Source organism: Barbus barbus (genome assembly GCF_936440315.1).
Source record: "Barbus barbus genome assembly, chromosome: 6".
In the NCBI taxonomy this organism is placed as follows: Eukaryota; Metazoa; Chordata; class Actinopteri; order Cypriniformes; family Cyprinidae; genus Barbus; species Barbus barbus.
The window spans coordinates 8756332-8780541 of NC_136734.1; the positions used below are offsets into that span (position 1 = coordinate 8756332).

Sequence of the window (24210 nt, forward strand, 5' to 3'; positions counted from 1 at the left end):
TTACTTACCTTATGGCATTTCGGGAATTTTTTGATGACATAGCCTAGGTCCAAGTTTATTTATACTTTCTCTGGCTATCGCAGCTGCTACTTGAGGAGGATGAACTGTTTGTGATGTCTATAATATTGTTTGTGAGTTGTTAAAACAGTAATAAAGTTTTATTTTGTTCATTTACACGCGTTATTCTTGAGGACTACACAAATGTGCACGAGTAAGCGACTACAGGGACTACAGGGACTACAGGTCCCAGTCACTCTATATGTCATGCACAGCAACCACACGCGGGGGCGGGAACCACAAAGCGTCTGTTTGTAGCTTAATCACATTCAAATACAAGCAATCGCGGACGTAAAGCTGCTGGTGCTAAATAAGTAATCAGTCTTCAGTTGCAGAGCGTGCATTTGAGGTTACTGCCTGTCAATCAACTATTAAAAATGCCGTTTATTTACATGCTGGATAGAAAAGCTATGGGGCATCTTGTGCTTGCCTGTGAGGAAGTGTGCAGTGTATAAACAACAGCCCAAATCACACATGAACAAAACCACTCTCTTATTACAATGCAGTGAATTTAAACAAGCGTAATACACGGGAGGTTTAACGAGGTCGCTGCGGCAATTCGTGAGGTGATGAAGCCAGTTTAATAACGTTGACTTTTATGAGCAGGCACATACTTAGGCCACCTAAAAAGTGGAATCTAGGCTAATCCCGCCCTACATATTCCATGATTCGGCAGCGAAACGAGGGTCTCCAGAATACGCGTGTGCTATTGGCTGGTTTAGCTGCTCGTCATGACGTCATCAGGCACTAGATATATATAAAGCACCGAAAGCCCCGTTCCTCACAGCGAGGTTCTGCAGCTCATTAGCAAGTTGTCGAGTAAGCGTAGTGTAGTTTAGCCGATCAGTTAGGGGTTAAAAAAATTTAACAGAAAACGACCATTGTGGTCAGTACCTCCACACAGCCTGCCGATATTCTAAATTAGAGTTCGTTTGTGTTTCACTAAGCTTTATTTTAAGGGGTGTGTCCTCTGAATATATTATTTTGATTGTGAACCTGACGTCAGCGGACAGCTGTGCGTACTGGCGCTTTCAGTGCAGGATGTGCGAGGACAGCAGTCGCTACGCTGACCAGGCTGTTGTGGTTTTTTTTTCGTCCGCTGGAGAGGGAGGCAGGCACTGGGCTGTGTACCTTTAAGAGAGGGCGGAGAGAGTTAGAGCCCCGGGCTGTGTGTTGAGCACAGCACTGTGCCTGTTTAGGTATCTCTTCGTTTTCTCTCTTCTGTTTTCTTCGTGCAGATTTTAACGTTTTGTATTATTCATGATTGACGCTTGGAGGAGGGGTTTGTGCAAAGTATCAATAATAATAGCAGTGTCGAGGAGGCGGGCACGCTGACACTGAAGGTGGGTGGACGTTTTGCGAACGCTGACCTAACATTTACTTTCTTTATGCACACTTGACACATGTTGTCAGGAGCTGACATCTAGCGTCTGGCAACGTTAATGTATTTTGAGCAAACGACATTTTCCCAATTCAGTGTAATTAGTCTTCTATAACGGTAGTTATAAATGGTTCTATATATATATATTGCAAAAACAAAAATTCAGTTTTTAACAATTCTCAAAAATCATGTTTTTTCATTGTGCATTCAAATTAATCTCAATCAAACTCCAGTTGGGTTATTTTGACTAGGTAAAAAAAAAACGCTAACACAATAAAATATTGAATATTTGTTCTGTTGAATATTTGTTATCTTAAGCAGAGCACAGTTTTTATTGTATTGAAATAATGTTCTTGTAACTGGATAGTTAAAGGAAATCACAAGCTGTTTTAATTTTGGAAATCAAAATAGTCCTCTTGGAAACTTTGTGCTCTTAAAAGATCTAGTTTTGAGTTCTGTTGGAATCCTGGAAGTCAACTTTCTTTCATAGGTTTAATACAATAGTAAATGAGATGCATGCACACACATTTGCAAAATTTTAATAAACAATGTCATTTGCCTAAGATTAACATAAATAAGACTAGACACTACATAGAATCATTTCAGTTCATCTAATATTAAACTTTTTTTTTTTTTTTCTCGCTCTCAAAATAGCCAAATATGATCTGACTGATATATTAGTATGTCGCTAATTTGGGATCTTTTAGGCTTTGATCTAAACTGTGAAATTATTGCAGGAAAACAGTAGCCTACCATGTTTTGAGTCGGTATAGTAATGATTTAGCAAATTCTTTTGTGCATTTGGCTTTGTGGATGATTGCTTGTTGCTTTCATTTCAGATCCATGTTTCCTCCAGCATCAGCCTGAAACATGATAGAGATGTCATTTGACAAAGAAACTGTTTTGTCTTGTGAGGGGCAAACAGACCCCACTTCCCAACAGCGCTCAGAACTTACTAGAAACGATGCCAGCACTCCACATCTGTCTGGGAACACCACAGTTATAAACCTCCGCAAAGAGGCCGGTGATGAGGCAGGAAGTGAGACATCACTTGAACACGGAGCGAAAACCGCTATCCCAGATATCAATACTCAGAGTGAAAGTGGGGTTGTTGGGGTCGAATCGTCTACAGAAACTCAAAATGGTACCCAGCAGCCCAAACCTCAACAGCAGAAAGTCAATAAGCGCCGCAGCACGATGAGTGCTGGATTCAAACACCCTGGTTATAGTAAACGACGACGGCGTGCCAACTCTGAGAGTGAGTCCGTCCTGCCAACCAATTTCCTGCTGGGCGGGAACATTTTTGACCCACTCAACCTTAACAGCCTTTTGGATGAAGAGGTGAACCGGGCTCTCAACGCAGAGACGCCCAAATCCTCGCCATTGCCAGCCAAAAGCAGAGACCCTGTAGAAATCCTGATACCCAGAGATATCACAGACCCCCTGAATCTCAACTGCCCCAGTGCAGGGGACAGCAGTCTGTTGGTGTCTCCCCTGAAAAGTGGTGGAGGCAGGCGAAGACATCGTAACAAGCACCATGGAGCGAGCGCTGGAAGAGTTTTGTGTGAAGGAATAGTCCCACAGATGGATTTACCAGAGTCTAATGGCTGTTCAGCAGGACAAGATGAGGGAACAACAATGCTCTCCTTAACGCATTCGCATTCAGGCGCTGTGGCAAACACACTTGTTCCTGAGCACCAAGCCCTATCGGACTCTACTCTTGAGGCTCAGTGTTCAAATAAGCCTAATTTAGCCACAAATGGCAGTGAGGTGAAGGAGAAAACCGTTGATATGTCAACTGCACCTTCATCCACAAACCCCACCAACCCTCCATCAAGCAGGCAGCGCAAACGCAGGCGTGCAGGAAACAGATTAGAGAATGCAGATAGTTCAAATAGCATGCGAAATTGGGGTCAGAGATCTGGGAGGCATTTTCAGCCCTCTCACACCCCAGGAACAGGCTCTCGCAGCGGAGCTGCTGAAAGGCCTCAACAGCATCCAAACCATTGGAGGTCGCAGAGTAACAACAACCAGCTCCCACAACAGACTAAAAAGAAGTTTCAGTATGGCAACTATAACAAATACTATGGTTATAGGAACCCAGGGCTGAGCGAGGATCCTCGTATCCGTGTTATGGATCCCGAGTGGTTCAGAGGGAAGGAAGTATTAGATCTGGGTTGCAACACTGGCCACCTGACTCTATCAATCGCCAAAAATTGGCGACCGGCAAGGATTGTGGGATTGGATATCGACGCAGCGCTGATACATGCTGCTCGGCAGAATATACGCCACTACCTCTCTGAGGTTCACACGCAGCAGGCCCGGCGGTATGGGGAGAATGGGGAGGGGAATCGAGGGGAAGGGAAGGAGAGGATTGAGGGGTATTTAGTAGAAGAAAAGAGTCAGAGGAAAGAGAAAGACGAAGAGAGTTTAGTTGTGAAAGAGGAGAGGGATGAGAAAAAAACAAAGCATGTGGATGAAGCGAATGAATGCATGGTTGAAAAAGGAATGGAAGTTGTTCGAGAAGAAAGGGAGAATAAAACAACAGAGCCTGATCAGGGAGAAATGAGTGGTAAAATGGAAGATGAAACCTCGACAGGCCTCCCTGATGGAAAGTGTTCATTCCCTGTCTCGCTCCGGATCTCAAGAGGACCCATAGCTGGCCCCCCTTTGCCTGAGATGAACACAAACAGTCTCCCTCCTGGAGATTTCCCTGCCAACGTGACCTTTGTCAAGGTAAGATTGTGGTGTTGTGTGTTTTTGTTTTGTTTTTTGCTGCTGTTTTTTTCATTTGGAATTCATGTTCACTGGACAGGAGTGTTTTGCTGCAAAGCTCAATTAAATTGCTGTATCAAGTATGCCTGATGTTCGTCATTGAGCTGAATAAAAACACCATTGTCTTCTGTAAAGTTGCGTCTCAGCTGAAATTGAATGTTTCATAATTAATGAATTTTGCAGCAGTTTATTACTGTAAAGCTACTTTCTAGCAATCTGTATTGTGTAAGCTGTTATATAAATGTGTCTTAAAATGTAATGTACATATGATGTACAATAAATTATACAATACAACATATTCATACATTATACATGCATTCATATTTGAGCAAAATGGCATAGCAGCAGCAAATAATACTAGTTGAGTAGTGAAAAACAATGAATTCAAGAAGTGTTCTGCACTACACAACAGATGCATGCAAGCCTGTTGTTCATATTAGTTTTAGCTGTTAATTAGACTTTTATAAAGCCTGCTCTGTTTAAAGCACGTACTTGTCAAGACGTAATGATATTATTTATTTTAATAGTTCCAGCTATAAATGAAGTACAGTAGGCACCCAGAAAGTAGTTGAACTGGTGCCTGATGATCTAGGTCTTTTATCTGTTGTCCGGTTCTGCTTTTATGAGTACATGCATATACATGCTTATCCAAGAACATTAAAGCCTTTAGCTTGAAATGTTGAATGTGAAAACTAGTAGAACTGGATTGAACCAAGCCACATCCAGGGCCAAGAGTGTCATTTGTCTCTTTTGACTTGTGTCAGTAACAAGCCACCCAGGACACCTTAGCATCTGCATTGCAATGTGATTAAAACACTTTGAAAAAAAATAGAGACCAAACAGCACCTTGCACCATAGCATCTTGGCGGTAACTTATGAAAGAGGTGTGGCATGGTAACTTTTATGTGTATGTTTATATGCAAATAATACTATTAGGCATGCAGCACCTAACTGTCCTTTTTCATAATCCTCTGTCTGTCTGACCTGCACAGGGGAACTATGTGCTGGAAAGTGATATGTTGGTGCAGACACAAAGGGAAGATTATGATGTGATCCTGTGTTTGAGTGTGACAAAATGGGTCCATTTGAACTGGGGTGATGCAGGACTCAAACGGCTCTTCCAGAGGGTATACAAGCACCTGCGGCCAGGAGGACGCTTCATTTTGGAGCCCCAGCCCTGGAACTCCTATGGCAAGAGAAAGAAACTCACCGTAAGGCCCTTTTTTGTTGTAATTGTATCTTTTCAGCCAAAAGGTCAGACAAAACATTTGATGTTCAAACATTGTGTTAACATTTTTCACAAATGTGTGTCCTTTGAGCAAAATTGTGATCTGATTTTGTTGAAAGGAATAATGTGATGCATATGCACTGTAATTACAATTGCATAATGTTAAGTTTTTAATGTTTTAAAATATACCATTTTTGAATATAGAAATATGAAATAAAGTAAAGCTTAATAGGATAATCTCATGAATTACTCTCCCTCAAGCCATTCTAGGTGTATACGATTTTCGTCTTTCAGATGAATACAATCAGAGACAGAGTTATATTAAAAAATGTCCTGGCTCTTCCAAACTTTATAATGGCAGTGAATGGGGTTTAACATTTCGAAGCCCAAAAAGCTGTGTCCATACATCATAAAAAGATCTCCACGCAGCTCTGGGGGTTAATGAAGGCTTTCTTGAAAGTAATCAATGTGTTTTAGTAAGTAAAATGTCCATATTTAATAATTTCTAAACCTTAATCTCTAGTTTCCACTAACTGTCGTGCACATTAACGAGAGAGTGGCGTTCCAGTGGATGACGTAGGATGTAGGTGTAGCGTAAGCTCTACTGAGAATATTCTAGTCTCGCGAGAACCAAGTTTTGTTTACAGGAGCACAGGAAACAAAAACCAGTCTCCTCTTGACTTATTTCGAAGTCTTTAAGCATTTTTTCTTTACAAATCCTTGTTTTTTAATTCTAATTCATTAATTAGTTTTGTTTTGCTCTCTCTTTCTGCGCTTTAACAGAATTATTTAGTGGCTTTAATTAAAGAAACGCGCTTTCTGTTCGATCTCTACTTGACCCTCTAACTCTAGCACTCTCTATTGTAATTTTATTTTATCTATATATCTTTTTATTAAATTTTTTTTTATTAATAATAATTATCTGTACTGTGTTAGGCTAACCAAGACTTGTAATAGCACTTGCACGTTGTTGCTCTTTTATTGGTTTTGATTTGCTTCTTATGTCCTCATTTGTAAGTCGCTTTGGATAAAAGCGTCTGCTAAATAAATAAATAAAGCAATCTCCATATTTTTGACAGACTTTATTTTAGTTTAGCAATAGCCTCAAATCTTGAGGTGACTCAAAGATGACACCACAACAGACTTTCGCAAGAAATGATTAGGTGTTGTTTAGGTGTGATGCAAAGTAAAATGACCTCAAAACAAGCACGTTATGAAGCAACTGCAATAGCAATATAAGACCACAATGTTCAGTGTAGTTAATTGTAAATACAAAATTTAACTGACATCACAGGTGTGCATATATCAGTGATTTTGTGCATGCATTATCGAATTTAAAGCTGGAACATACAGTTTTAAAAGTGTGATTAAGCCTTTTGTCACACAGTGGGACATTTTAAAGTTGGGTACTTGTTGTTAAACCACATGCATTTTATTTTGTTATTGTTTAATTTCTCAGGAGACCATCTTTAAGAATTACCACAGCATCCGGTTAAAACCGGACCATTTCTCCTCCTACCTGACTACTGAAGTGGGCTTCTCCAGTTATGAGCTCATCGGAACGTCACAGAATTATTCTAGAGGTCAGAGCTTTGAAAGGCCTTTCGGTTCCTCCCTATGATATAATGTAAATATTTCTAACCCTGAGTTTATCTTCTCTTAGGTTTTCAGAGACCAATCTATATTTTTCACAAAGGACCCTCATCTCAAAAGTGATGCCACCAGTTTAACCACCAACTTTGAGAAGAAAACCCAAGACTGGATTGAATTTTGAAAACAACCAGCATTTGAAGCCACTGGAACTTTAAGCATTTTTCTTTGATAGTTGACTTTCCAGATTTTGAACTCTTAAATGGAATCTCATTGGTGCTGAATAAGAGAAATTGGCTCCCTGCCATTAAAAATAAAGGAAAACCCATCGCAATATTTTTCAAGGACTCTACTGAAGAATTACAGATGCAAATCAGAGTTTTCCCTACTGAAGCAAGCTGTTTTTACCCCTCATAAAGAATGGTGTTGTGAACAAGCACAATGCTGAATCCAATCAAATCACACAAAGTAATATCTAAGCTCCTGTTAAACGCAATTTGTTTTTCATTTGAATTGAAATTCTTAATGCAAATTTCTGAGCAACTGTGGCTTCCTTTCTAGCACACTGGTAAAGCGCTATCTAGAATTTAAATGTTGGGTGTGTGAACATTTTCTTTTCTCAAAAGGAAAGATTAGAGCATGTTATCAGATGTTCAGTTTTTGTTTTTTTTGTTGTTGTTGCACTGTTGTATAATTTTTTTTTTTTCTTTACGTTTTGAACAAAGCATTGCTATTAACAGTTCTAGCATCTGTCTGCCCATCAGCCATTTTGCAGCCTATATGGCTGCCATTTTATTAACAGATACCAATAGCTTAATTTTAAGTTCATCAATTATATTGCCTGATATAACATGATCGTAATTTTGTCCTTGGCAGTTTTGAAGCTGCAGGTTAGCTGATATGCTATGATAAAGTGTTTACCGATCTAATGTCCCTAATAAAAGTCCGGAAGGATGTGATTCCTTTTGGTGTGGTGGGTCAAAGAGAATGATGTTTAAACTTTTTTTTTTTTTTTTTTTTTTTTTTTTCTGTTCAGTTTTCCAACTGTTAAAGTTGAACAAAAACCGAGGTACGTTTTGTAAATTGTTTGTCCAGAGTTCTTGTCACAGCTGAGGTAACCTTGTTGTTTTATTCCTATTGAAAGGTTTGCACTAAAACGAGAGGATAAATTTGTCTCCCACATTTGTATTTTCTTGTGCAAATGTAAAGTTGGTGTATCTCTGAAAAGGGTTCTTTTTATTCAAAGGACTCCTAGAAATTGAGAAATAAAATACAAAATAACATGAATTTGCAATACGCACCTAGTGTTTTTTTTAATTTTTATTGTTGACCTAGTTTATATTTATTGAAATTCACGGGCCTAGCTGTTGTGTTAAAATTATGATGCAGTAATGACAAACGGCATTGTGACATGTTCCCCAAGAGTAACACATAAGGGATGCTGCTCTTTCCTGGTTTATTATTAAAGTTCGAAATTGTATAGGATAATTCAATGCAGTATGCAAATTAACACTGTGCAATCTCATAATGCTACATAACTCTGATTGCATTAAAATTGAGACTTCCCAAACTGGGGTTCATGATGTCACTGTAGGAGGTTTGTGAGTTTAATAAAAAGCTAATAATTACATCACAAAAATGTACAATTAAAATAAACAATTTGAATGTAACAACAATCAAAACACTTTGTGATAAGAATGAAATATTGTATTGTTTACTTGTATCCGCATGTGACCACAGAGAACTTTGAGCATGCAAATGTGTAAATGTTTTACTTATTACCTTAAATTCTCAGAGGGTTCTTCAAGTAAATATATTTGGGGAATATAAGTTTGTGAATCCCTGCAGTGTATTTAAATAAGAAATAACATGAATGTGTCTTCCAATGAATTTTGAAAGCCTTCCAAAGACATAGTAATACATAGGCTATTACTCAAATAACCCACTAAGTGATAATAAACAAGAAAAACAGTGTTTATCAGTAGCAATGCTGAAATGTTTTCAGTTGTCAAATGCTGTGTAATTATAGCCACCTGACTAGTGACCGGTCTTTGTGTGAAATGTCCCCAAGACTGGAAGATTTTCATGATGTATAAAAGTGGTAGGCTATTTTAGAAAGATAAATTTAAAGGATGAAAAAGAATTTGGGAGAATTAATAAATTGTGAATAAATGCATTGCTATTTTTGATATCACGTAATCAGTAAAAAAAAAAAAAAAAAAAGTAACTGTAGTCTACGTATTTTGAAAATAATACAAATGGTTGATTTTTGCAATCTGATATAATCCCAGTATCCAGCACTGGTATATCTATCCAAAACGCAGTGGAAGCAGATGGATTTGTCATGTGGTATCTGCTACTTTTCTCGGCGCGCTGGGTAACCAGAACAACAGCTGTTTATGAGGATCATTGTTCTTCTTCGATTCATTTGATAAAGGCTCCCTGGAAGAGTTTCATTTGTATAAGTAGCTACGAGACAAAAGGAAATGTTGGACTGAAACTATCATACAAATGTGTACAATGACAAAAACCGCCCTGAGTTATGAATGCAGATCGATTGAAAATTAATAAACTACTTTCACCTCGTAAGTAAAAGTTATTACCCACCACATTTGTCACTCAAGCAATGGAGAGTGCGCAGTGACACTTCACAATATATTGCGCTGAGCCTGTTAAAAGTAATATTATTACTGCTACGGTCAAATCATTTCCCCAAGCTCTGTATATCGTTTCCGTAAAATGTTGCAATATCCCAAACAACCACAAGATGGAGCAATTTTACAAAAACAAGCCCTGCGTCCCAATGTTCATACTATCCATCCTAAATAAGTGTGTCCCAAAGCATAGTAGCCTATGTTGAAAAGAGTATGCCAAAAGTCCCCGGATGGTCTACTATTTTAGGTCGATTTTTGAAGTGTGGATCCGTGCATACTCTAATGGCTAAAATTGCCCACAATCCATTGCGCTTTGGCGAAGGATTCGGTCTAGAACTACAAACACGAATAAAACGCGTTATAAAAACTACAAACGTGGCGGATTTGCGCGATCGATCGTTAGGTATTTAGGTTTACAAAAAAATGTGTATTTATTGTTATCCGTGTTATTTTTAATCTGCAACAGCAATGTGAGCTTTTATAAACATCCATTTGGCTATTCTTCTACTACACACTCAAAAGTGTGTACTTTTTTCACCAAAAGAGTACACACTTTAAGGGCGTGGTATAAGTAGGCAAATTGGGGCGCAGCAAAGGTGTTTTGGTAACAAAATCGGGAACTTGCATTATCTTGTCATTCTACAGCACAAACGTTACCAAATATTGTAACGCATGCACAATTGTAACATTTCAGTCTACAATATAACCAATTTAAACATAGTCTATTGCTTACTGAGCATGTGAGTGTGTGAATAGCCTATGTAAAAACGCTTCTGTATGAATGCATGAAGATCAGCTTCTGTCTGTCCACAGCAAGGCAGTGTGAACACACATGTCTGACTGCAGGTGTGTGTGTGTGTGTGTGTGTGTGTGTGTGTGTGTGTGTTAAATATCAATGCCCCCAGCCTACCTAACACGTGTTTGTGTATGTGTGTGAATTAAATTTTATGACAAGCTCACGGACAACTCTCCTTTATAAAAAACTTCATATATTAAAACCCAACTGAGACTCAAGATCACTGCTCCACTCTACAGCCACTGTCTCTGTCTCACACATGCAGAGACACACCAATCCATATACATTTACACATCAGAGCATAAATGCACAATAAAGCAAATGAGTATGTGCTCATTGACGCACACATTTCAACAGACACATGCACTTATGTAACAGTGATGTAGTAGGAGTGAAGATGTATAGTCAGTCCATTTAAAAGCAGATTTGATTTAAACCAATAAAAACACTCCTCTGTGTTCATTGTCTTCTTTCTGTTTTAACAACACCCAGTTAAAGCATTCACACTGTCTATTGCTTTCTCTCTCTCTCTCTCTCTCTCTCTCCTAGCACAATCCTGACATGAAAGTCATAGCAGCTCCACACAACACAGCTCTTGTACTTCAAGAACTCAAGTGCCATGGATTCTGCATGGCAGATACAGATGGTTTGGATTACTTTCTTTAAAACACTCTTACATTAGCAATTAAACACTTTTAAGTTTTAATAAAATAGTCTTACTTATGAAGTATTTGTAGTTGTAGTTGTATAGAAATATACAGAAATATAGAGAATAAAAATGTGACAACTGATTTATTGCACAAGCATTGACTCTTGACTGGGTGGAGATGCTGATTGAAAGGCGTTGAAGCTCTGTTGACTGACTTTAATGGTACAGTCCACTGTCATAAAGGCAAAGTGATAATACTAATAAAAAAGTTCATGCACAACATAAAACACACAGTGTGTTTTTGCTAAAATGGCTCATTCTCATCTCACCGGATGGATATGAACATATGAGAAAAGACTGAAGTGTTGTTAACACAAAGGCATAAAAGAAAGCAAATAAGATGACAGTGTCACTAAAATAGCCTCATCTTCTCTCCTCTTCAATCTCTCACCCTCCTTTTCTCTCTCACCACCTCTCTTTCTGTTTTCTCTTGTCTTTTATTTCAGAGAGGGAATAAAATGAATGCAGTGCCTTGTTGCTATCTTCTTTCTGTCTCTCTTTGGGTTTTTTCAGGAATAGCATAATAGTCATTCTATTCATGCAGTGCACAGTATGTATAGTATGCAAATTTTCAGTGATAAACATACACTATCCGCTATATAAGCGCACTAGTGGATTACTGTTTGGCTGTCATGAATCAGACCTCTGTGGCTCTCTCCGATGGCCACCGGAGGGCACCCTCACCTGAGTATTGACTTTCTCGGACTCCATTTCCCACGCATCCCGTACTGAGACTAATCACCTGCACAGGTGTTTCCCATCCACTGCTCTACTTAAGCAGCGTTCACATTCATACTGATTGTGAAGTCTTGTTTTGCCCCGGCTGACATTTCTAAGCGGTTTCCCTGTGATCTTTCTGTGTATGACCCTTGACTGTTTGACCACTGCTGATTCTCTGCCACCTACCCTTGTGATCTTGCTCTCTGGAACTCCGATTGTTTTGCTGCCTGCCCTGACTCCTGCCCGCTATCGTTTATGTCTCTGCTCTGTCTCTGATATACCTATCACTGTTGTTTGATCACTGCCTGTTTGACCCTGATCTAGATTATTAAAGTGAATCTGCAAATGAATCCATATGCTTCTGATACTTCATTACAATGGCACAGCCTACTTTTAAAATCAGTATTTTATTTGTCATATGAACGGTCACATTAAGTTACATTTAATTCAGCAAATGACTTTCAGTCACGACCTTTCACCCAGGGTCCCACATCAGCAGGGGCTCTGATGGGATGCAAAACACTGTCCTTTTCATGCTTTTTTTTTTTTTTTTTAGAAATATTCTTTCTCATGTGATTAGTTTCACCGTTATTAATCATATTAACTGCCAAATTACAGTAGCTAATGCCTATAAAGGTGATAAAAAAATTACGGTAAAATTGAGAATTCTGTGACTAATCTGACAAAAAGGGGTTTCAAGCATGACAACCATTAACATTTAATAGCTTTTTTTTGTACAGAATGTTTAACCTTATCGTTTCTGAGCATAAATAAAATCTGTAAAACAATTTACACAATGTAATTCAGAGTAACAATATGCCAAAAAATCTTGTCAGTCACTGATGACATTTAAAACACTCAAAGGATCACAGTGCAGCCCCCCCAAAACTTTACCAACCTTTGCCATTATCCTTCAAACATTCGATTTTACCCATTTGTCAGTGGAACATTTTTTAATGATTTAAAATACAATTTAGTATGATCGCTTATTACTTTATATATTTTAATTAGGCAAGTATAAGCATTTTTACATTTTATTTTATAATATGCTTATATAACACTTTTGTAAATGTAATTTAATGAAGATGTCTTTTTTTCATTTATATCATTTTCTATTAATTTATTGTATCATAGCTCGTGTTTATTTTATTTCAAATAACATTTTTGTTTAGTTTAAGTATAATAACCCTGATGGTAGAATACATTGTCCCACTCAGTGTACTCTGCAGTGTTATGCTGCAGATGCAAATGCAGTAGGTCATCCATCCGCGGACTCCGTGAGAACAGAACTACCCTGCACAGTACACGTTATTTATCGCACACTGTATCGCATACTACCTTGTAAGTATGCAGTGTAGTGCGCGTGTGTTCCATTGAAACGCGTCCTGCCAGCTCGCCGACTTCACTGCGTTTTCTACAGCCACGGCCACATGACAACAGCCCGGCTATTTACACAGAAACAACTCTGCAACGTTGCCAAGGCAACGGCTACAGAATGCCATGACAACCAGAGTACCCTCATCATCAGTCTTCCTTTCTTTGTCTGAACTCCTGTCTTCGCGTATTCCTTCACATCCGGCTCTTTTCTTGAGTAATTTCGCTCTATAACTGTCATTCCCTCTCTAAACGCGCATCTTCACCTCCCCTTCCATATTTTTACGTCCCCTCCCTCCCTCCGTGCGCGCTCGGTCGCTCGCTCGCGCGCTCTCTCTCTCTCTACATCTTCTGCCGCTTCAGTCCGTTCCCTCTTTCTTTTCTCCCCCTCTTCGTCACCTCTCTCTGCACTCATCCTCCCCTGCCCATCTCCTTTCATTTGCTCGTATCCTCTCCTCCATCTCTCCGTTTCGTCTTTTTTTGTATCGCCCCTCATCGATAGGAACGCGTCCCTCTCCTCGTCCTTTCCTCATTTGCTAAATCCAGAAGACAGACCTCTCTTATTCTCTCTCTCTTCCCGTCCCTCCCCCTTCCTCTTTACGTTTCCCCCTCCCTCTATACTCTATTTTCCTCAATGCTTAAGTCAGTCAAAAGAGATACACTGAAGAAAAGAGGGGCGAACGGCGGGCGCTGAGAGAGAGACAGAGAGAAGGAGAGAAGCTGGAGGGAGAGAGGGGAGAGGGGGGAACGGGGGTTTGGATACATCTCCACCTGTCTTCTCTCTGCCATGGACTGCCTCTGCATAGTGACCACAAAGGTAAGCCAATTCAGCCTGTCACGACCAGAAGCAGGAGTATGGTGTGGGCGCGCTAGGGGAAAGTTTATCGCATCTCCTGCTGGTGCGAGGTGAAGGGAGCGTTCTGTTCCGAGCGATATTCGTGGGTTCAGCACTTCTTTGTTCTTCCGTCTGATCTGACTTTCTCTCTCACCCGAGCTCGCTCGTATTGACACGAATCCCAGGCTGTTTTATAATAGGAGCGTGCATTTGAAATGCCTTACGCGTTTTGTGGCGCGTAAGGACAGGACGCGTTCTTGCGTTTCATGAGAGCTGGACGCAGCGCAGAAGCAGAACGCTCGCGTTCGCGTAAAGTTCAACTTCTTTTTACTCGCATCGCTGAAAAACACAGCGAGACGCCACTACTAAACTGTCAAAGAGCTCCATCTGAGCGTGAGTGTACATGTGTACAGCAATTAAACAATAGCGCAGCGGAACGCAAGAACGCGTCTCTTGTGAACGGAGTGCGAAACTGCGGCTCGCACTCAGGCATACCGTGGTGCAGTGACAGAAATTAACTTTTTTTTAATTTATTTTTTAAATATATACATATGAAGGAATATTTGTCCCATGGAATTGGCTTTTACTATATTTTAGGGTGTTGATTGTCTAGCCGTATACAAGCTCGCATTATTTTTATGGAATCAATTTAGTCCTCAATCTGAACACTTCTGACGCTTCAAATACAAAGTAGCTGCAGAAGTGCTTTCTATTGCCTACTTGTACAGTAGAATTTAATGGATCGCTGTTTTAAGTTTTGAATTCATTGTTAGTTTTGTCTTTTTTACAAAATACACTTCTTTTTAGCCGCACATTGACAACACTTACCTCAGAAACACATTGTTTGACAGCTACAAGGCAGTACAGAGTCTGCATTGCTTCTCATTCAATAATTGGATAGGATATTACAAAATATATCACTTTTTTTTATAAGAATCTGGTGAATTTTTGTCAGCTTCATTGGCATTGTGGTTCATTTCTGACCCTGCTGTGGTGCTTCACAGATGTGTGATGCTGTCTGTGAGGAGGAGGAGGAGGAAGTAGAGGGCTTACAAAGGCTCAAAGAAATGAAAAGGAAATGAGAGAAAAAAGTGAGATCTATAGAGGGAGGGACGTATGTGTGTGTGGGAGCCAGAGAGTGAGAGGTCAGCTACAAGCGAAAGCTTTCATTAATAAATGCTCGCATGTGATTTGTCATCTAACTGCAGTTAGCGGGCTGTGTGTGGAGGTGAGACACATCCCACTGTTCCTGACGGCATGTGCATCTTTGCCCATGTCGTGTTGCTGGCAGAGCACTCCGAATGGTTTATGTAACGTTGGCTGGTGCTTTCTCTCCTGTGCTGGTGTCTGTTCCATCACTTTTCTCTCTTTCGTTGTCTTCCGATTGACTCCCACCTTGCATGCTCCCCCTAAACACTACCATGACCTCACTCCTAACAGACCTACTGCGCCCAATGTACGAGTGAGAGTCAGAAAGGTACAAAGAGAGAGAGAGAGTTGAAGAGAGAGTTGAATTAGCGCAGTGCCTGCTTTTGTGTGGGCTGAGATGGAAATGGTGCACTGGTCTTTGGATGTACGCTTATTAAAGACTATACTGTATTTTTAGCTAGGATCCCAATTGTATTGCTCTTTCTGTGAGGCTTATGTTATGTTTCGTTTAAGGATCAAATTATTCTCAGATGTTCAAATTCCTCACGAGAAATACAGATTGAACCAAAAGTGTCAATTGACGGACAATATAGAGCTAAACGAATGTGGAAAGCTTAGATAAAGCAGATGTTCAGAAATCTCTGACTAGGAGGTGCTATCTTGGCAAATCTGAACACAGTTTGAGACACTGTTGAGATCTCTTCTAAAACTCTAGTCTACATGAAACTTGAGATTGCTGGGGTTTTTATTCAGGAGAAAACGCTGAGAGGACTTGAGCATAGTTTGTGTTTCCAGTGCTGTCAGGAAGAAACGGATGGCTACTTTGGATGTAAAGTTATCCGGAAAGTTTCACACTAGTCTCACAATAACTTCCAGACACCAAAATGATGTTCTTTCCTCAACTATAGCCTTTAAAACATCTAGTATTATTACTTAAATAAATGGTTCATAATCAGCATCTACATTTACATTTATGCATTTAGCAGAGGATTTTATCCAAAGCGACTTACATTGCATTCAAGTTACAGTTTTTACATTTGATCAGCTCTTGCTTTCCCATTTTAATTAGCATTAGTTTTGTAAGAACCACAGAATAGGCCTACATTTGCTTATTTATTATGGCTTACAATTAAATCATTTGTGCAGACAAACGGCTAATTTGAAGCACTTTGCACCTATAGTAAGTGCACTAACTGCTAATGCTGATTATTCCCTCTTGTAGTTTTCTTAATTACTAACATTTTCTTACTTAGGGGAACAAATGCATCAAAATTAACAACTTAACGCAGTTATTTATCACTATTGCTTTGTTTTTCTTAATTATGGGGTGGTCACACTACACTTTTAGTAACATTCACTTCCATTTATACATATGCAAATGTGGGAGACCGGAAACAAAGTTTTGCATTTGGTTGTGTTCCAAAGTTCAAGTTTGGTAAACTCTGACCTGCAAATTTTTACATGAAGATGTGTGACCAATACATAATTGATACGTTATGGTGTGACATCTTAGGTGAAAGCTGTAGGTGTGCAGTGTTACGGGAAAGTGGAGTATACGGGATATTTTTACATGTTGGATTTATTAATATTTAGACCTATATGTTGAATTTATGTTTTAAATGACGTGACTCGATATCACAGATGATGAAGATGCGTGACTCGATATCACAATTACAGTATATCATATCGCATCAAGGTTTAGTGTAACTGCCCCTGTATTGTTATTACCACACTGCAAAGATAAACTAATCAATAAACAATTTAATATCTCTTGTGAAAAAGAAGTGTTTAATTGTATTGATTTTGCACTTGTAGTGTACTTCCAATTTTCAAGTTTTAATATACTTTAAAGTATATTAAAAACACCTGCACTTGCAGTTAATGCAGTATTACAATTAAGAGTTCATGTAAGTGTACTTAAAAAGAGTTTTTAACACACTTAAGTACACTTTTACTTCAAAGTACATTTTAAATAATTGTTTTTATAATCTTTTGTTTGAAACACACTTATTTCAGTGATTTGTTGAACATGCAAAATACACATGAAAAGTTTATGATTATAATTTTAACTGTAATTTTGTTTAATATTAAATTTAAAGTTTATATTTTTTAAATGTACTAAACACATTTTGATACAAATGACATATATACTGTCGTATATATTGTTATTTTAGTTTGCCATAAATGCTTGTCAGGAAAAACAATTTAACCATATTTCAGAGACAAAAAAGAAATTTTGAAATATAATGATGTACTTAAGTATTAACTTTTAAAAAGCACTCTTAAGTTCATATGATTGCATTTAATATGAATTTAAACTATAATGCTTTCATGAGAGACTATTATAAACTACAATAATACATTATATTCTAATTTTAAATAATATGCATTCAAGTTTTCAAAAGCATTATTCAGTTTGATCTTGAGTATATTTTTAGTTCAGTAATAAATACTCTTTTTTTAGTATGCTACAGTGTACTTCTTTTTCACAACAGATACCATAGTGCTCACTCACTCCAAAGAATTTCACAGAATTATGATGTTATAATAAATGAATAAAAGAAAATAAAAAAGTTTTTTTTTCATAGTTTTTTATATATTATGATGACGTATGTACAAAACGGCATGGAATTTCTACCGTACCTTTTAGTTTGTGTATCTCGTCATCATCCTTGTGTCCCTCGGTGTATACCATCCTTACTCAGCAATTTCTTGAGTTTTTGCTAACCTATTTTTGATCCATAAAGTTTTTTGTACATTATGTTCCTGTTTCATTGAGTTGTATTGTGGGTGAATTATGTATCATGCCAGCGTACATCTGTGTGTGTGTTATGTTTCCTCAGCATGTGTCCTATTTTGTTGTGTTAGAATCAGTTTTTTTGTTTGTGTGTAAATGTGTGTGTGTGTGTTAGCTCATCTGTGGCCACAGATGCATGTGAATGTCACTCAGTTCCTGTTGGCTTCATTTGATTTAAGCCTGTTCCCTTGGCAACAGAAGCAGGCGCCTTCTCGTCAGTTGACAGAAGCAGACAATATGAAGTGGGTAGGAAAGATGAGTGGAGAGAACGATAGAGAAGCTTTCTGTATATTTGTAGAGGTGTGTATGTGAGAGCGGCTAAACTGCATGTATCAGTGTGCAATCTCTAGCCATACTTTAGTTTGTTAGTGTTTATCTAAAGATGGGCCATTTATGTGTGTGTGTGTGTGTGTGTGTGTGTGTGTGAGTGTGTGTCGACAGAAGTGGAGGTTTACCCTTTGAAAGCCTCTTCAGTTGGACTGAAACTGGATCTGTCCCTGTGGTGACTGAGATTGAGTCAAATCTGGCTCCACAGACTGTGACAGTGGATGAATCTACCTCATATCGACCAATAAATATCTCTCTCTGCATTTAAATGGAACTTTTTGTTGCAACACAATATTATATGTACATTTATTCCTTTGGAAGGTGCTTTAAAAGCAACCCACACTGTATTCAGTGTATGCATTTCCAGAGAATCAGACTTATGACCTTGGCGTTGTGAGTGTCGTGCTTTAACACCTATAAGAAATTAAAGTCTTTGTTGCAAGCATTTTATAATTTTATCAATGCAGCAGGTTTTTCATTTACACTTTTAGTGAAAAACTGAACCAGTTGTTTAGAAAAGGCATGTACATGCAGAAATCCAGAAAAGATTAGTTATTGTAATTTCTGGGCAGAAATGTCACGATCACACAGTGAGGTGGTTCTTGTTGTGGCTCAAGTTCAGGTTAAGGTTTAAAAGGCAGAGTGTTATGTCAGGGTCTACATTGGATGCAGACACTCTATGTGGTGCAGGACCAAATCTGTGGAGCTACCAGCTTCATACATTTGAGATCACTTGCAGTGAGCACAAGAAGTTTATTTGAATCTTTAGACAACATATACAAAAAAACAATGTATTTTTTGTTGAACATCATACTTGATACATCAGGCTTTTATAACTCATACAGTAATGATATGGGACAAAATGGAGCTCATCCTCATTGCTCAGTTTTATTCAGAGGCCCAAACTGAGCAAAAATATGCAATTTGGCATAGATGCTCATATTTATATGCTAAAAAGTAATATGAAATTCTGATAGGTTTTGGTGTAACTCAATGAGAGTTTATAAGAATATGCTTACATAAAATGTATATAATCAACTGTCACCCAATAATACGTATTCATAAGAAAAAGCTCTATATTTTTTATAGTGGTGGAAAACATACAATGCAGTGCATACAGTGATGACTGAGAGATGAACAAATAACCATTTCTCAAAAGCCTGATGCTCACATTTTAACATGATTTTGATTGGGGGTGGTGATGGCGCAGTGGATAAGACACATGCCTTTGGTGTGAGAGACCTGGGTTTGAATCCACTGTGAACCTTTGGTGTGAGAGACCTGGGTTTGAATCCACTGTGAGACACCAATGTGTCCCTGAGCAAGACACTTAACCCTTGGTTATTTTGATAAGTTAGAGACCTTAGAAATGTGAGTATCAAATATGATACAGTAGGATGTATAAGTTTAAGATAAAAAGTATATATTTTGTCATGACGTATGTTCTCTGCCAAACATTGTTGCCTGTTTCTATTTTTACTTATCAAAAGAAGATCCACTTTCGGTTGACCCAAAAATAAAACTTATGCCTTTCTTCCATGGAATACAAAAATAAAGTCTTAAAGAATGTCCAGTCTGCCACTTTCCATGCACCTAAAACCTACAGTGACGCAATTCCTCTCAAGTCATATGTTAGCTTGTGTGTGGAACAGACCCAAATACAGTGAATTGCCTGAAATCTTTTTCTCAGCCACAGCTCTCAAATCCCATTCACTTATTCATGGCACATTGCGTTTGGATGTGCAATGACATTTTTTGCCATTGATGTAAAATCTGCCACACTGATGAAAGTATATGGTGGAGAATGTCTTCATTGAACAGTGATTCAAGATTGTGTTTTGTTGACATTGTGCTGGCTGATTTGACCTAATTTTATTGGACTTTGTGGATGTAGCAGTAGCAAACATTGTTTCATTGAAGAAATTGTGCAATTCAGTCATTGCAGCCACGACATTTACTCCACAAGTGAAAGTGTCCAATTACAGGGGGTTACTGGGGTAAAGCGAGTAGTATTCAACGGGACATATGATCTCAAAATATGATCCCTAAGAGGCTACGCACGGCAACCATGCTTCATAGGCTACTGATATGACTGGAGTCTTAATCTCATGGGCGTAATAACAACATCAAACAGATTGGGAACGACACAAGAGTGAGTCAGTATTCAGTAATGACAGAATTTGTGTCTCGGTGAACTTTCCCTTTAAACAATCATTGTGGGATCAGCACATAGCCATTTCAGAGGTGACAATGTTAGCTGAAATTCCTTAATAAATTAGGCCACATTCTTTCAGACAGAACAAGATGCTGATGAAATATGTATTTGAATGTCTGACCTTAAACCAATTGCAACACTTTTTCATAATTTATACATACAAATACAGGTGTAGGTGTGTTAAAATCATACTTTGAGCAGAACAGTAATTTTCGTCCACTGAAAAAAAAAAATTATTTAATGAACAAGCATTTGCAGATAAACACTTTTTACAACAATTTCATCTCTTCAAATGTCTGACCCTGATGGCACATATTTAGAAGAGTAACAGGAGAAACCAGTGAAAAGTGTTTTTCTGAGAGATTTTGGGAGAGTTTAAGACAGTGTGATTTATTCACAGCTTTTGTTGTCGGTATTGACAGACATTGTTAAACAAGTGCTGCTGCTGCTGGTGACGGCCGTCTCAGTCTCATTCATCCTCACTTTATTTGGTACAAACAGTCAAATCCTGTTTTTTGTTTTTCAGCCATCACAAGGCATATTAACAGTCATGCTAATGACTGTGAGTGAGATATTTTGACCAAAGCATCATAAGCATGTGGTCCCGTTAAACACAAAGAGTACTTATTATGGAAATAAGTAACATACTTGAAGAATATTGCAAACAGAATATAATGTTTTCGGACACTTAATTGCATGTTAATTGCAATTAAATGATAAAGTATAATAGTTTAAATTTTAAATTTAATTAGCTGGACTTTAGAGTGTTTTTGACCCACTTATGTAGAAATTGAATACATCTTTAGATGTAAAATTACTTCTGTTGTCTGTTGAAATATGGTTAGAATGGCAAGCATATGGTTGCAGTATCTTTAAAATATATTAACTTTAAATGTAATACTGCATTTAAAAATGTACTCAAGTTTAAGAAACAGTGGTGAAAGTGTCTTTTTTAAGCACACTAAAGTAGCCTTTCTTTAATATTACATTATCTGCAAGTACAGTTTTCTTAAAAATATACTTTTAAGATTTGAAGTATTCCACAAGTGCACATTCAGTACAATTAAACGAGGATGCTTTTAGCAATTCACCTGGATGTATAATTATTCATTTATCTAACTAACTAACTATCATAATGACTTTAACTAACTTGCTGAACAAGATTATCTGTAGGTCTGCCAGGAGTAGCTGATCAATTTCAAAGTCCAAATGATCCGAGCTACTCCATATACTGCATGTCCACATCTGTTTCTTTCTTTATTTCTCCTAAGGCTTTTAGAAGAAACATTTGAAACAAAACTGATATTACAAATGAAGAAGGAGGAGGGGGAAAAAAAACTGCAAACAAACCTAACTGGTTTGTTTGTATTATGAAGTGCTAAGTTTGAACATGTGGAAGCATTAACAGATTTAAGAGCTACAGGCAGAAGACTTTGAGAAGATTTTGAGTGAATAATAACCTCAGGCTCTTCCTTACACAAGACTGAAGAAACTCGGTTAATTGTCTAAAACTGAATGAAAGATTCACGCTCACAGATCTAACTGCCTCTTTGAGTGATGCATCTACTAAAAATGAGATAGGCCAGCGTAAGCATTCATAGAACATTAAACCAAGTTGTGTAATGTCTTCATTTTTAAATAAGCTTGTCCACAGGGTAGCATGTAAATTAGCTGATGGATTGATGAGTGATATGGTAAATAAAAAATCTGTATCTACCAAAAGAAGCAGTTGTCTCCTTAAGGTTTCTACACCAAGAACAAAGAAAATATCTTCCTCGTAGAATGCTATCCTAAAATGTATTGGTGACCAAAAATAATGACTTTCCCCCATGACTGGTTGGACAAAGAGATGCTGTTGCTTGTGCTTGTGTGAATAATTTTTTTTGTGTAATGTACAATGACTCTTAAAAATACAGGTTCTTAAAGAAATATTCCAATAAAAGTTAAGCTGAATTGACTGTTCGCAAAGAGCTTGATTGACAGGCTATCTAAGCAATCAGAACACACAGCTATCTGCCATCTTGTCCGACAGCTACGACCTGTCTCCATAGAAATACATGTTAAAACAGGGTAAAAAAGATTGACTAAATTGAATCTTTTTCAAAATAAGTAAATATAAAAATGTGCGGAGGGTTAAGCTGTGCTGTTGTTGGCTGCCACGGTAATGGCAATAAGCTAAGGTATTCCTTTAAATACTTATTTTGCGTACCAGAAAATCTGTCATGTCGGGTGCTGTATGCATTGCTTGCAGCACTAAAGTTAAATGCTGAGGGTTAAATAATAAAATAATATGTTAAAACGAATGCTCTTATCATTCTGTGGACAAACTCCTGTGAACTTCGCCCCAATTGGGAGCTTTATATGCACATGTACACTCATCTGTTTTCAATGAAGGTTAACCGCGATGCTTCGTGTCGTCTTCCCTCTCATTAGACTATGACAGGTCCTTTACTGCAAAAAGACGGTCACTGCGACACTGTAAAGTGATGAAACTATGGCGCTATGTACTTTTAAAACCATTTTCATAGGTTTCACGTTATATTGTTGGCTCTGAAAATACGTAAATACGCATGCCGCAGTTGTCTCCTTCTATCAGATTCAATGATCTATGCTAAGCTATGCTAAAAGTGACACCGCCAGACCCAGAGATCGGCTGAATGGATTCGAAAACAGTAAAACTCAACTGTTTAACTCTTGGGCAGTTGGGGAGTTTAACTCCTGGGGAGTTCAAAAATAGTGGCATGTTCGTTTATTGTTCAAAATGTGAAGATAATAATACATGGCTCGAAACTTGCAAATTGACTTTCTGCCAGCAGTATGCACTTATGGTTACTGCCTTCATTTCATTTAAAAATGACACAGAAAACAACCATCCACAGACAGTCACAGAGATGTACATCCCCATTAAATCAGACAGGAGAGTAGATTAAGTAAGGTGGACTTAAACTTGAAAAAATGGTGTGCTCCTCGGTTGAAATAAAACACATTCTGATGCTTATTCATGTTCATTTCGTGCTTTAAGTACATATGAAAAGTTGATCGGTTCACGTGTTTGAACTGAGGCAATACAGTGATCTGTCACGACACATTGAAGAGTCACAAAACGGTATTTATTGTTTTAATTTCTTTAAAAATGTCTCAGTTCAAAAGCTGAGGGTCCTGAGACCTTGTTTCATATCAGAGGTAACCTGCTCTGTCTTCTCTGTCGGTGTTTTGTCAGTTTCCTCTTTGCGCTGTGATGTATTTTTCACTGATGTGTAGTGTGAGAGTGGCATTGTTTGTCGGTCATGGCAACAGTAACTAAGTGTGGGCGGGTTTTGCGAACGGTCTATTGACAGCATTTGTGGTATAATATTGATAACCACATACACAAAAAGTCAGATTAGTCCTGCATGTTCTTTAATAAAAGTAAAAGTCAAGGTACTTACAATGGAAAATACAAATGGGGACACATTTTGGAGGATTTAAAGGAATTGTTCACCCAACAATGAAAATTTGCTGGAAATTTACACAACCTCAGGCTGATGAGTTTGTTTCTTCTCTATAAGATCTCATAAAAATTTGCATGCATTTTGAAAGATTCCACTTGTGTTTGTTACATTT

At 38.1% G+C, this 24210-nt stretch overlaps 2 protein-coding genes across 2 annotated transcripts in view; both read left to right on the plus strand.

The window, feature by feature from the left end:
* Positions 1 to 840: 840 nt before the first annotated feature.
* Positions 841 to 8709, plus strand: mepcea (methylphosphate capping enzyme a). The gene is made up of 5 exons (XM_079418264.1): positions 841 to 1400; positions 2278 to 4174; positions 5206 to 5424; positions 6901 to 7024; positions 7105 to 8709. Exons 2-5 carry the CDS (start codon positions 2309 to 2311, stop codon positions 7155 to 7157), a joined length of 2262 nt encoding a protein of 753 aa, XP_079274390.1. The 5' UTR covers positions 841 to 1400; positions 2278 to 2308; the 3' UTR covers positions 7158 to 8709.
* Positions 8710 to 14071: 5362 nt separating this feature from the next.
* The window catches only part of dlg4a (discs, large homolog 4a), a gene marked incomplete at its 5' end in the record, with an annotated part of 163705 nt that continues 153566 nt past the window's right edge, over positions 14072 to 24210 (plus strand). The window contains one exon of the mRNA XM_079419726.1: positions 14072 to 14101. Within this exon, the coding sequence (XP_079275852.1) occupies positions 14072 to 14101 (30 nt within the window). The remainder of the gene's footprint in view (positions 14102 to 24210) is intronic.